This window comes from Strix aluco, chromosome 15 (genome assembly GCF_031877795.1).
Source record: "Strix aluco isolate bStrAlu1 chromosome 15, bStrAlu1.hap1, whole genome shotgun sequence".
Lineage (NCBI taxonomy): Eukaryota > Metazoa > Chordata > Aves > Strigiformes > Strigidae > Strix > Strix aluco.
This window is the reverse complement of record NC_133945.1, coordinates 8,249,643-8,264,282: the sequence shown is the minus strand read 5'-3', so window position 1 is coordinate 8,264,282 and position 14,640 is coordinate 8,249,643. Positions and strand designations below refer to the sequence as shown.

The 14,640-nt window shown below is 45.5% G+C and overlaps 1 protein-coding gene across 3 annotated transcripts in view; it reads left to right on the top strand.

The window, feature by feature from the left end:
* The first annotated feature begins 3,537 nt into the window (after positions 1-3,537).
* Positions 3,538-14,640, top strand: part of USP22 (ubiquitin specific peptidase 22) — a 111,730-nt gene continuing 100,627 nt past the window's right edge. For 2 of the 3 annotated variants that reach the window (XM_074840428.1, XM_074840427.1), the window contains exon 1: positions 3,538-3,773. In XM_074840428.1, coding sequence (XP_074696529.1) covers positions 3,648-3,773 — 126 coding nt within the window. In that variant the 5' untranslated portion in view covers positions 3,538-3,647. Of the gene's footprint in view, positions 3,774-8,600; positions 8,816-14,640 lie in introns of those variants that run through there. The other variant, XM_074840424.1, reaches the window with a different exon arrangement.

Here is a 14,640-nt window from a genome sequence, read left to right as displayed (position 1 = left end):
TTTCGTAGGTGAGACTCTTTTGAATATGTCTACAGTAGGTTTGGTGTTAAAACCAGAGTGATATTAAAGGGTATGTCTGATCATGGCATGTAAGAAATTTCTTTGGTATTGTCTTTGTGAAGAGATGACAAGTGTGCAGCATGTAGAGTACAATTCTGTTAAAACTGAAGTCAATAAGGAATATTAACATTGACTTAGTGGAAGTAGAAGGATCACTGAATCTGTGAGGCTGGTTTTTAACACCAGGAGAGTCTTCTCACATCTAAAAAGGTTTCACTTTAGCTCAGTTGTAACACCTCATAACCCCCACCAATCCTTCCTGGACAAATGCGGGAAAAAAAAAAAATATCTCTGCTCCAAACAGCTTAGGAGCTAAGACAAAATAAGACAGAGATTTTGAGAGCAGCAGAGTTCAGGGCAACAACCTACTAATCATCAGGTAGACGTTGGTATTGATATGCAAGTAGTTTAGTGAGCCTCGGCTTCTTTGTGCACACTGCAAGCAAAGGGTCCTGATGAGGGTTCAAAGGAAGGAAAGAGGAAGCTACACAGGTATCATCAGGGAGCTTGTCCCAAGCATGGGAGAAAATATGGCTTAATTGGTTCATACTGTTTCTTATGTTTATAAAAGAGCCATTCAGGCTGGGGAGAATGACTGTCTTAGCAAGACGTCCAGCCGTTCCTTGATGTGGGAAACGCTCAGCACTGGGGTCATTAAACTGTGTTCATTAGCATCAGGAAGGCGTCACGCATGTGCAACAGTCTTCTCATGCAGAAAGGACGAGGGCTTAGAAGTCCTGTTATGGCTCATAGTCTCTCTGATGCATTGGGGCGAGTAGGTGGTGTCAGAGCTGCAACACTCGAGTGTGGTTGGAAGCGTTATGCTGCGGTGTCACAGGTAACGATGCCTCTGAGGGTGACGGGTTAACACGTGGGAAGTATGTGCAGCACCAGTTCTTGTCACCTTTTCAAGAAGAGGTGTAGGTTGCCCACTTGCCATGATGACTTCATAGGTCTAATGATTATGTAGCATCAAAGAGAGGGTATAGCCTCACTCCGGATTTCACACATAATTTGCTGAAACATTCAGTGCAACTAGCAATACTAGCAGCGCAACAAGCAACCTCTACCAGCTTGTGTACACAGCAGGATAATCGGGCCCTTTCCTGCCTCTTGGCATCTTTTTTTTTTCTCCTGTGGGGTAATTCTAGTTCTATTGCTGGAGCTGTCATCCCCAAACTGCATGGAAGAGGGATTTCAGGGAGAGGCTAACAAGCCGCACGAGCCAGGCAGACTGAACAATCCGCGTTACTGTTACAGGAGGTCTCCCATATGGCACACAGCTACGCTGGCAGGACAGCGTGGCCTGCTGCTGCTTCGCAATCTGAGGGTATAAACTCAGGTCTTTTGCTAGCCCTGCATTCCCTAGCTGCTTTGCCACCAAACCTTATGGTTATACACAAATCGTGAAAAAACATCTCTTACTACCAGATCCCCCTGCTTTCTTTCTAAAATGGCAGCACCTCTAAAGAAAACGGAAGTGGTTCTGTCCTCAGGCGATAGTTGCAATTGTCTTTGATTTCTGCAAGTTGTAGGCCAGAGAACTGGACAGGGCCTCATAAAAATCTGCCAGGTAAAGACGTCAAGATTATAGCTGAGAAAGAATGTAAATAGGATGTATCCAAAAATGGCTTGAGAAAATAATGCAGTGGTATTTAACCACTGCCTTTCTTCTCGCAGTCCTTCCAGGGCCTGTGTAAGAACCCAGTCTCTGCAAAGCCTCATGCCTCTCTTTTCACAAATCATGGCAGAATTCCCATCCTTTTCCTCTTGCCTCACTCCACCATTATGTAACTCTGTAGTGTGTGTGGCACATAAGCTAAGAACTACAAACAGATTCAGAATTTTTTCACTGTCTTCTCATTTGTATAGTCATTTATAGGAAAAACCTGAAATAACACCAGTTCTGGCTATACACTACTTGTGTTTCTTCCCTGTGGAAGCATCAGGAGAGGGACCATATATGGTCCTCGGGGCAAATCGGAGCATTGCACAGATCTCCCCAGACCCCAACAATCTCGATGCTCGGCGAGGCCTGTTACACCCAGACCTGCCCCCACAGAGCCGAACTCGGCTTTTTGAACCTGCGAACGACCAGGATGGGGAAGGGCCTGCCTCTCCTGTTGATTTTGTCCCGCAATACCGGCTGACCAAACCGGAGGCCGCTGTGGCATTACCGGAGGCGCTCCCGGGCAGGAGCCCTGAGCCGTTACGGAGGCCGTTAACAGCTGCCCGGCGCGGAGGCCAAGGCTGCCGGGCAGAGCCTCTGCCAAGCACACAGGGGCACAGGCGGGGAGGCAGCCCTGCCCCAGGAGCGGGAGCCCTGCCCCGGGGAGCGGCCCGGCCGCCGCCGCCCCTCTCCCCCTCAGGAAATCACTGAGGGAGCAGCGAAACAGCCGGGACCAGCGGATGTGACAGCAGCGCTGCCCCCACAGCGCAGGCTGCTGCTGGGAGGGACCGCCCCCTCAGCCGGCCATCGCCAATCCCCTCTCGCTTCGGAACGTGACCGACGGCCCTTTTGACCAATCCCGCTGCAACATTCGCCACACAGTCCCCGCCCCTTCTTCCGTTGGCTGGCTGTCCTATCAATCGGTCGAGCCTTTCCCGCCCCTTTCCGGCAGGGGGAAATGCTAGGTAGGAAGGGTGGAGGGGGGAGAAGAAAGGGAAAGAAACCAATGAGACGCTAGAGACGGACACCTCCGCGGCGGAGTGACAGGCGGGGGGACCAATTGCCGCGCTCCTTCCCCCTCCGGCTCCCTCCCTGAAGGGTGGCGGGGCAGAGGGGGCGCACCTACCGCCCCTTCCCCGTTGGTCTGTCCCACTCCGGGCCTGGCGGGCTAGGTTGAGTTAGCGGCTCGGACCATTGCTCACGGCGGGCGGAGGGGGGTGCGGGCGAGGAGGAGGAGGAGGAAGGAGACGACGAAGGAGGCGGGGGGGACGGTTTAAAGAGACAAGAGCCGAGCGGGCGGCCGGCTGGGGGAGCAGGAGCGGCGGCGGGCGGAGACTCGCCCCCTTCCCCACACACGCTCGCTCACACCGCGGCCAGGGTCGCCGCCGCCAGCGCCCCCCCTCCCCTTCCCCTCCGCCCGCCGCTTCCACAGCGGCCTCTATGAGGTAGAAGGGAGCGGCGGCCACTCCGGGGGCGGCAGCGGCCGCTACAGCCGCCGCCTCCTCCTCCTCCTCGCCTCAGAGAGCCCCATCTTTGTGTGTGAGGGAGAGGGCGGGCGAGAGGGAGTGCGCGCTGCCCGCCCGTCGCCGCGCTTTGTTCGGAGCCGGGGGGCCGTGGCGGCGCGGAGCCCCGGCTCTATGTGCCAGCCGCTCCCCGCGCCCCCACAGCAGCCCCGGGGGGGCGGCGGAGGCCGCGCGGCAGGCGGCGGCGTGAGGGGCCGGAGCCCCTGAGGGCGGGCGCGCGGCGGCGGCGGCGGCGGGGGGGGGGGGGGTGGGGGGGGCGGGCGGCCGGGCGCGCGGCCGCCCCGGCCCGTGCCCGCGTCCGTGTCCGTGCGGTTGCTGCGGAGGGGGGGAAGGGGCCGGCTCGCTGCCCGCCGGCCCGGCCCGTTTGCGGGCGGATTGATGTGGGGGGGTCTGACATGAGTCCGCCGGCGGCCGGGTGCTGCCATGTGACCGGCTTCAAGGTGGAGAACTGGAAGCAGAACCTGCGGGCGATTTACCAGTGCTTCGTGTGGAGCGGCTCGGCCGAGACCAGGAAGCGCAAGGTACCGGGGGCGGCTCGCACCCCCCCCTCCTCCTCCTCCTCCTCCCCCCTTCCCTTCCCCTCCCTCCACCGACCCACCCGCCCGCCCTCCCTCCGCCGCTCACACGCACTCCGCCGCCTCGGCCTGCCCGCGGGCGCGGGGAGGGGACGGGCCCCCGCCCGCCCTCTCTCCTTCCCTCCCTCCCTCCCTCCTTCCCTCCCCACGGGGCAGGTGGGCCCGAGCCTGCCCCAGCCCCGTGTCCCCGCCCGCCGGTTGGGAAGGGGCCCGGGCTCCGGCATGCGGTCGTGGGGGGAAGGAGGGAGGAGGAAGCGGTCGGTGTCTCCGGGAGGAGGAGGCGGGCGGGAGGGGGGGGGGGGTGGGGGGGAAGTACAGCGGGGCCGGTCACCGGGATGAAGGAGCCAGCCAGCCAGCCCCGGCGCCCGCCGGTGGGGCCTCCCTCCCTGCCACCTGCCCCGGCGGCGGGGCTGGCTTTCCGCAGCGCGGTCGCCTCCTCCCGGGAGGTGCGGGAGGCAGCGAGGGTTTCCCGGAATACGGCCGGGGGGGGAGGGGAGGCCCGGGGCAACGGGCACGTCCGGCCTGCGGCGAAGCCTTCTGCCGCCGGGGCGCGGCGGGGAGCCCCGCGGGGGCGCGCCCGAGCCCGGGGGGCTGCGGCGGGGCCGCCCGGAGGCCGGCGGCGTGTGCGTGGGGGAAGCGGGGAGGCACAATGGCTGGGAGCGTGTCTGCGGGTCCCGCAGGCGGCGAGGGGGGGAAGGACTGGATTATTTATTTATTTATTTTTTCCCCTTAAAAAAAGAAAAGCTGCTCGTTCTGGTAATCCACTTGGAAAAGGGAATTCCTGCTGTGGTGGGGCGGGGGGAGAAAAGGAACCGGCTCGGTCTGGAGTACACGGAAGGGGAGAGGGGAGTTTGCTCTCGGAGCGTGTTGGTGCTTGGGGCATGCACCGAGCAGGCAAACACCAGGAAAAAACCCTGTTAAGGAGGCAAAATGCGAGAGGAAGAGCACTTTTTCCCACGTCTTCTAAAATTCCATCCCTACCCCATGCGTGTTTCTAGAGGACTTCTCTCTTAACTATGCACCTAATTACTGTTTTTTCCCCTAGAATCAACTAATTTTTACTTCAAAGTGACTTGGCAGATTTCTATCAGTCATTATATTCGTGGCTGAGGAGGGGAGCGCAACAGCTACACGTAGCAAAACTTGGGGTTTGGGACAGCACGGATTGTGTTTATGTTGAAGCAACCCATTGAAAACTTCCTGAATCCAGTTGCTTTGCATGAAGCTGCTCAGTTCGTTATTCATGATAGAACTAGAGTATGAAATATGTACTTCAGGGGTGAGGTGGCTAATCATTTTTCTGTGTTCTGTTCATGTTCTCGGGACAATCCAGTTTTCCAGTTTTTTACTTAGAGGCAAAAATGGAATCTGAGAATAAACATCTTTTAAATGTACGTAGTTACTTGATAGCCCTGCAAAATGTAGTCAAACTTGTTTTTGGTATTTGTAGTCCCCCACAAGTCAATATTATGATGAAGTATATTAGTCAAAATCTGGTTTTATTTAGCCTTTAGTGTCAAAATACAAATTGGTAGATAATACATGGTACTTAAAGCTTAAATGGAGGAAAATATTACATGTGTGCTGTGGAAGAAAAAAAATTACAAGTGAGATGTCTCAGAGAAGTATAAATCAAGTGTTACGTGAAAGAATGAAAATAAAATTTCATTAGCAAAATTACCACTTTAGCTTTTTTTTTTTTAAAAAATGTGGAGCATCCTTTGTAACCTGCATACCATTTGTATGCTGCAACAGTTTGGGCTTTTTCTTCTGAAATCTAATGGTAGTGATGGGTTCATCATTGCTTGAAAAAACATCTGGAAATAAATTATATTCCATTGTAATCAATCTGTTTGCACTTCCTCTTCGCACAGCCGGGCTCATAAAGCAGAACAGGATTGTTTCAGAATTATCTATCATCTCATGGAAAACATCAGTTTTCCAAATATGTGCTAAAAATGTTTTGGGTTTTTTTTTCCCCCCTTTTTTAAGCAGGTTACCAGTCTGAAAATAGTTGGATTCCTCAATTTATCCAACCTGAAGTATGTGGGAGTACATGATCACATATAGGGAAACATTTTGGCTAGCCGAATTTGGGGTTCAATTCCCAGAGTATATTCATAAAGATTGAAGAAAGTATGTAAAGGACAGTTACTACATTTACCTCTCCTGCATATGGACATGAGACCTTCCATGGAATTTTTCTTTACTAAAATTCTCTGTCCATATGTGTGCCTTACAGTTTTACATGTAAAATTTGATAAATGGTATTTTCTGTTTGGAGGCATGTTTATTGCCTAATAACTAGAAAACAGTCCTTTGTCCTTTAATATTTTATATACACATATATTATGTATGTGTGTATATATATTTTAGGAGCATAGCTCTGACTGCTTAAGAGTACCCGTTTATTGGTGAGGATTCTTGTTCTTAGTCCTAATCAAAATGATGAGGTCAAATTAAGGGTTTGGTAAAAGGTGATTTTCTTTTCTGTTGCAAAATCAAGGACAGTCACATCATTCATTTATCACAGAAAACATTCGACATATGTAGTTGATCGTTAATGGGAAGCATTGGTCGATTCAACTGTTAGTCAGACGAACCTAGCTGTGAAAAATGTCTTGGCTGTCTGGTGATAGCCAGATGTAAATTGTTAGGTTTCTAGAATGGCAACATACTATCCCTCCTAAGGCTGTTTTAAAAATCTAGATAGCAATGGGAACTGCAGGGGGCAGAAAGTGTCCATTCCTCCTCCTTTACTTACACTGCCTACTGCATTATGCTTTGGAAGACCATTTTAATGCTGCTTGCTATTCGTTTTTAATACGTACCTTTTCTGCGAATAAGCTTTTACAAGCTTCAGCTCTCGGTTCAGTATGCTTTACAGCCAGCGTTTTGAATAGAATGGCTGTAAAGCACAGTTTATAGTTGTAAAGCTATCTCCTGAACGTATATTTGAATTCTCAGTCAGAAGGAAGAGGTAATTATGTCTATATCTTATAGATAGTGGAATTCTGGTGAAGGTTTTAGGAGTATATTTCCTTCTGAAGCGTTGTCTGATTTAGCAGTCGTCATGGTGCATCGCTGTATCTACGTGAAGAAGCGAGGCTGTAGCTTGCCTCACCTCACTGCATCTTGGCCAAAGTAGTAAAGTGCAGCAGTCGTAGTACATGCTGTTCTAGGCAAAGGCTTTGCCGTGGTGTAAATGCGTGGTTGATGGTAAAACCTAAGCGAAGACAAAACCTGTCTCTCGCGCTGTTTGAAGAGTGGAACAGGAAAAGGGATAGAGGAAGAAATCTGAAGAGTGGTTCTTGAAATTGTAATAATTGTCATTAAAATTTGGCACCAGGTTTCAGGGCTCAAGCTATGTGTAAAGTGGCACAAAATCGGGATTGACTGTCTCGGCTTTAGGACTTTGACCTGTAACTCTTGATTTTTAATTTGTGATAGTTAGAATCTGTTTAATAAGCTGATGGCAAAGCTTATGTTTCTGTAGGTCATGGACTTTACCTTGAATATTTTGATGTGGAAATTACCTCACACTTAATTAAGTAACAGTGTGTGAGAGGTCCTTAGTTTGACACCACTACCCCCCATTCAGGAATTATGAAACAGACAGAGGATGCTAAAGAGACTTATGCAAGCCCTTCGTGTCAGCTTTTTCCATTTTTCTGTAGGGTCACGCTTCAAATGCTTTGCTTATTCCTTTGGAATTACAGATGAGAAAGTTCTGGTTTGCAGTGCTGAATGGAGTTTTTGGTCCCCATCAGTGAGCAATTAGACATGTAGATGCATCTTTGTGTCTAGGAGTTGGTAAATAATGGTGTTTCAGTGCTTGAAGGGCAGCTGAATTTACAATTAAATTCTGTGTTACTGGACTATACACCTTGGAGGAAAACTGTCTTTCTTGTTCTGAATGGTTCTTATTATCACTGCTCTGAAAAGGCTCTTGATGATAAAAGTAAACTGCTCATCATGACCACAGTCATGATCTGCACAAGGTCCTATCTGGAATTTCAGAATGTTTGTTCTGTGCTTCTGCCAATAGATCAAAGAATAATTGCCTGTCAGGGGTTGTACACTCTCATTGACAGCGGGTGCGTTCTAGCATATTTCTTCCTGTTGGAGAGCTTCTGTTGTTTTTTCCATTACTCTCTCTTTACATGGACCCTCCGGACTGATTGATGCTTTTGGATATGAAGAATCATTTTCTTTTATAGGTGATGACCTTTCCTCAGGTATCCTTCTCCCCATGTACTTGCGACTTCAGTCCTTTTTTCCTTATAATATTTGACAGATAATTTTAGAGGTACTTAAAACTCAAATGACTTCGGTTCATTTCCTGACTTTCAAAGTAGAAAAAGCTTAATAATATCCTAGCAAATAAATGCCATGTCATGTTTTCAGTAGCAAGTACTGTGGTTCACAGTCTAAAACCAACATGTGAAGTTCCTGCTAAAATGACCTTGCAGTCACAGGGTAAGCTAATGGTGGAACTTTTTCATCTCATGCCTGTTGAGGCATGCTTGCTCACTTGCTTTCTCCCTTACAGCCTTGCCTCATCTACCTGTCCAGGAACAGGGAAGTGTTGCTTAGGCTGTGCCACCTTCTCAGGCTTGGTGTTTTGATTGCTTAAATTAATAAGGAAACCTTAGCTTGTTTTTCTTTAACGTTTTTAGCATATGCACCAAACTTCTGGATTACAAATCCTGTGGAGAATTTGAAAGAGGAGTCCAGGATTCAAGAAGCATGTCTCTTTTTCAGCTGCATACTCTACTTTGGCTGCCTCTGTGAACTGTCTGATTCGCTCAGGAAGGATGTTCTTCTTTGCCGTGTGTTGTGGGGACTACCTTCTCCCTGAAAGCCTGTAAGAAGTATCAGAATCAACCGCAAGCTTCATTGTTCAGGAGGTCTCCAGTTTCATACCTGAACAATCTTCCTTAGTTCTTAACCTCTAAGGAGCAAAAAGGTCCTTAGACCTGCTGAAGGTAATGTTCTCTTTCCTCTTGGTGTGAAGACACGATCTTCGGTGTGAGAGATACCCAGACTTTAGCTCCATATTTTACCATTTATTACCCTGACTTTAGCTCCATACACAGCAGAGCCTTGCGTATGTGGAACAAGCCAGATTGAGAATGCTCCACTGAGCTTATGTCTCTGGCGCCGAAGGAAAATATAATACAAGATGTTCCTCTTCCTAGTGGTGTTAATCCCTGTTTTGTATCCTCTACCATGTTTTTAAATAAATGGTTGGTTTCTGGGCCAAAGGTTAGGAATTAGTCTTGCACCATGAACTCTAAGGTGGTGAACAGCAATTCTTGAGTTGTGGGGTCTGGATTGTTAGGACTTAACCAAACGCTTGCTCATATCTCTCAGGTCAGCACTTACAGTCTGATTTAAAGGTTATACAGATCTCTGTCATTGAAGCTGACTTGTGAATAGTAGTTGTATTGGAATCATTTCCTTCTCTATTTTCTTAATATGGATGGAAAGACAAACAAGCACAATAAATGCAACTTTCCCCATACTTTTGGTTGTTCCCTGTCGCAGAGAAGATGAATCTGCACAAGCTGATGAAGGGGAAAAAAGGGATATGCTGGACAAGAAGGCTTCTTTTTTTCTGTAGTCTTATCAGCAGTCAAGGTTTGCTAATAGCCAGGCTGTTTGTTGGGAGCAGTTGTAGCATCTCTTTAATTTTGTCTGCAGTCAACGGTCCTATTTGTTTGATGTTGAAAATGTTGAAAGCTTTCAAACTAGAATGACAGCTGGTAGTGTGAAGGTGAGCAGAGTGGAATGGCTTTGTCTGATTTGTTGGACTATCTGTTGAGCTTTATTTTAAGCCATCAAAGCTTTAAACCCCAAACAAAGGTTAGCTGATATCCTCATTTTTGTTTCAGGCCTTAATCTGTAGCGTTAACATGAAACCGGAGCTGCAAATCAGTTTCAAACCTTCTACTCTCCTTCTTTCATTTGAGGATTTTCCGTCTTAGTAACTGGAGTAACAAATCAACGGGCAAATGGTACTGACTGATAGTGGAGGCTGTCTGCTTGTGAATTGCTGACTCCCCTTCTCCTGACTTACTACTACTTGAGTCTGGGCAAAAAAAAGTATGTTTTTCTTTTGGATGTACTCTGGGGATCCTGCTTTGTAACAAATGCTGTTAGCTTGATTCCCAACGGTGGCTGTGGTAGCTGATTTGTTTTAAACTGGAGGAAGATTAACTCAGTTTAAAAGCTTGCATTTCTCACATTAAACATAGCTCCCATAGTTTTTCATGTTTATGTGTGATTGACTTGGTACTGTGGTTTCCTGACATCTTTTTCCTGGTACATGAAGGGCTTTTTTCATCGGCCAATCATTTCCATTTCATTGACTGATAGTTACTTGAAAACATTGGGTTTGGTTTTTTAATTCCTGTATTCTCATGGTTCTCCAAGTCTTTATAATGTGTCTGTAGCATGTGGCAGCATCTAAGGTGAGGAGATACATACGTAGTCTTGCTTATATATCAGTTATAGTGGTATCACAAGAAAGGCAGTCTGAAGGTGACCTATGCATTTTGCTGGATTTACTAGAGCTATATTATAAAAAAGTAATCTTTTTTTTTTTTCTTAACCATGCAAAGAGCCATCATTGTTAGAGCCTTTCTAGACTCGGACAGAAAGAGCTGCCTAGAGAAGCTATCAGATCTCTTGTTAACCTATGGGCAATGGAGCTAAGTGAGTGAAATGCCATGATGACATTACAGTTTATTATATTATCCTGGACTGTGTTGTCAGCAAGCAGTGCTGGAGCGTCGGGAGAGCCATATGTTATCCGAGAGGCCTGAACTGGGAACCTTTTCTTAGTGGAAGCGGTTCTAGAAGCTGATAGATCTGTCCTGACTGGATGAAGGCTCTGTCTTGGTTAGTTGTATTCTTTTACGTATTGATTTGGGAGTCCTTTATGTACGTTCTGCTTAATTCAAGAAAACAACTTTGCTGCACTAGCTAGTAATATAATCAATGTTGTAAAGAGTTACTCATTGCAAAATTAACCTGCATTCTGTTTGGTTCAAAACATGTTTTTTTCCAAGCAGTGGTACCACATTAATGCAACTTGCATAGCAGTTCCAGAATGATCTGTGGCTTGCTTCAGTGCTAGGACGGCTTCCACCATGCTGATCTCTCATTTAAGAAAAAGAATCATTTTATCTATTTCAAGACCTATTTGATGATCAGTAAAGCGAACTGTTACCAGACACCAGCTGACTCAAAAGTAACCTGAGATTCACTTTATCAGCTGGTAACTGATTAGCAGCAAGCAGTCTATCTTGTCACATTCTTTTGTGTGTGAAATACAGCAAATACTTGACTCTTTTCAGTTGTCTACTTTGGTAGAATGTTACTGAAGTTGGGTTTGTTTAAAATCTCTGTTAAATCTAACACTAATTTAAAATTCTTACATTTTTTTCTGTTCGTGTCTGCTGCTTTTCCAAGTTGGGAAGGATAACTTTTACCCCCCCCCCCTTCTCATTCTTCCTCTCCTGTGTTTAATGGAGCTTGAAATTAACGTGGCTGCTCTTGTCTACCTTTTGCATAGTATCACAGGTGATGTCAGCATCTCCCTGGGAATTATTTCTGTGAAGGTCTACAGCGTACTAAATTTGTCATTGAATAAAAAGAAATGGGTATTAGACAAGGTGAAACTAAAAAAAAAAAAGGTGGACAAAGTAACAAAAGTTGTTTTTAACACAGTTAAAATGTAGCATAAATATTTTGTATTTATAATATAAATAAATATCTTAGCATAAATATTGGGGCTAGTGCAAGTTCTCATGTCCTGTAACAAATTCGGACATTAAACATGTCAAATATCTTCATATTAAAAGTAGTAGTGAGGAGCAGCTTACTAAATGTGACATTGCCTTGGTATTAAGTCTGCAAAGAGAACGGTTTAACTACGCTGACACGGTCTTGTTCTTACCCCATTCTGCTTTTGCAGTGTGGCAGTTGGTTTGTGTGCACAGCTGAGTTCTGTGTGTACACGTAAAAATATAACTATTCATAAATTCAGTGAGTTGTATTTATGTAGAATTAAATTGTAGAGCTGATTAATCTAATTTCAGTTAAGAGATTATTAGAATATATCTCCTTTTTCATTAATGTCTTAATCTGGAGTTCTGTGTTGCAACTCTTGCCCTAGTATATTAAACCAAGTTTTCGTGTGTGTGTGTATATATGTATGCTAATCCACAGTTTAAAAAGTAGTATGTATAAGTCAAAAATGTAAAAGTTACAAAATCAGTAGTAACTTTATTTTTGCCTGAACACCTGAGAGAGCCTGCAGTATTTGAACATAGTTAAGTGATGGGGATGATGGAGTATCAAACACTGATGTGACACCGAGTTCCATTTGTGGCGATTGCCTCGCTTGTCACTCAGAAGTTCATGCATCCAAGTAGACTTTTTTAAATAGGATTTGGCTTTGGATTCATCTTACTGAATTTACTGCCAGGGCTTTTATATAAATGTTTTGCTTCTGTTTTTAAAGGGCTTTTGTTTTGCATAAAGTACAGACTAGAACTGTATTACTTCAGTGTGTGTTAGCACAAGGAGAGAAAACAGCAGCTTATAGCCTTTATTTTTGCCTCCCCCCTGCCCCAATTTTTGGTTTGTTTTTTTTTTTCTTTTTTAAAAAGATGAATCTTCCCCTCCTTGTGTCACAAAGTTTGTCTAATTATAATTTGTGCTTCTGTCCTGTGCATTCAGACCCGCTATTGCATGCAAGTCAGATTTTAAGGGACCCTCTTTAGAATATACTTGGTAAATAAAGGTAAGATTTATTGCACAGCAGATGTATGAGGACTTCATAAGTGAAGACAGCTGAGATAACTGACTGATTTCAGTACCTCATTTATGTTAGGTGAGCTTTTGTGACCCTGTGCTATCCAGTGACAGATGCAAAATTTGTCTTAAGGTTTTATGTTTTTCTTTGCTGTGCTTTGTTATCTTCATATTACTTCCCAGTTTTGTTCTCAAACTGGATCACTGTCGTTCTTGGCAGCTAGTGGCCAGGGTGAAATTCTCATATAATCTTGTTTTCTGTACATTTCTGACTTCTGTCATGCTCTCTTAGCAAGCATTCCCCCTCTAAAGCTTATTATTGGATATGTTTATCTGAATGATTAACACTCAATTCTTTGGTCATTTGTGATTACATTTTGTGGTTTTGGTTGTGGGATGACCTTAACGGTGATGCGGAGAACAGAATGAGGAAAGCAGGGAAAACAGTTTCAAGAGTAATTGCAGTTATGTGCGTAAAGAGGAACAAGGCGCTCTTCTGTCATTATGAGGCTGTTCCCGAAGGAAATTGATCTTACGCTTTGTCCAGCGTAATTTTATAGTACTCCTTTAGTGATGTGTTTCCTTGTCACTTAGTAATTCTGCTGCATAGAACTAAGTTCCAGAGTTACCCCAATAAATTCAATTTCTTTTCTGCATCTCTTTGCAATTTTTCTGCATTGATGCAGTTACCAGAAATGATTCAAACTTGCACATGCAGTAGAGTTGCTCTCAACCACTTGTTTGCTAATTGAAGGGGCCTAAATCACAAAGTGCAGTGGAGTGGTACCAGAGTTCATAATTATATGGAGTATATCACTGTATAACTGTGAAACAGTGCCAAGTGTGAAAATGAAAAATATACATGGATCATTAGAGGAATTGCTTTACGACGCTAAGTAAATCTTTTGTTCATCCATGTGGTTAAGTATTTTATGAAAAGGAAACTTGAGAGGAGAGATCCTGGTATGTTTGAGGTCACAGGGACATCTCATAATTGGAATGCAAGTTTTCAGGGACTTATTGAAAGATTTCAGGCAGTAGGGGGGGGGGGGGTGTTTGTCTGTGTTAGGCTGCATACTGCAAAAGTCTGACTGTAGGAAAACAGGACTCCAGATTAGTGGTGACTTGAAGAATTACTTTATTATAGCAATTCTTTATAAAGTAAGCAATTTAATTTTGTAAGCACGTTGTACTTGTAGGTTGAAACTGTTTTGCAGACAAGTTGTTTTAAGCAGTGGTATAAAGAACATAAGAAAACAACATTAAGGAGAAGGCGGTGAGTTAGCAAATCTGACAAAATTTAAAAGCTTGAATTCAAATTTAAAAACGAGTTATATATGTGGGTATTAGCGAGACAGAAGTATGTGATGGAATTGGCAAATGGTTTGGATGACAAAAATGCCGTTCAGAGAGGGGATAGGGCAATATTTGATTTACCAGAGGAGAGCAAGAGATGTGAAATCTGGACCTTTCTGTCCATCACCACCAAAGATTAGAGAGTGGGGAACATGAAATCCAACTCTTCAGCTGTGGGTGTGTGTGTCTTTCCTTAACTGTCAAAGGAATTACCAGCTCTTGGCTCCATGTTCTTGCTGTTGTACTGCATTGTGTTGGTGCGATTGTGCTGTGAACCAGAAAGAACAGATAAAGATGAAAAAGATTTCTTTCCCCTCTTAATAATATTTCACCTGAATTGGCTCTATGTTACGTGTCAACGTAGGGTTGAACAAACAACTGTAGTGTTGTAGTGCTGGTAGCTTGAGGGGAGGAGTTCCCCGGGTGATGGGAGAGGACCTGAGTGGTGACGCTTGGAGGCTGCACATGGCAGTTTGAGTAACAACTGCTGCCTTCCTCTGGACTTTGCCACTGACAGATTGACTGTGTTTGAATGTTCTCCACGTACTAATGGTTTCTTCTGTAAAGTGGGGCTAATACTGACTTTATTTGAAAGGTTCCATGGAGTAACCTCTGTATCTGTTACAGCTGT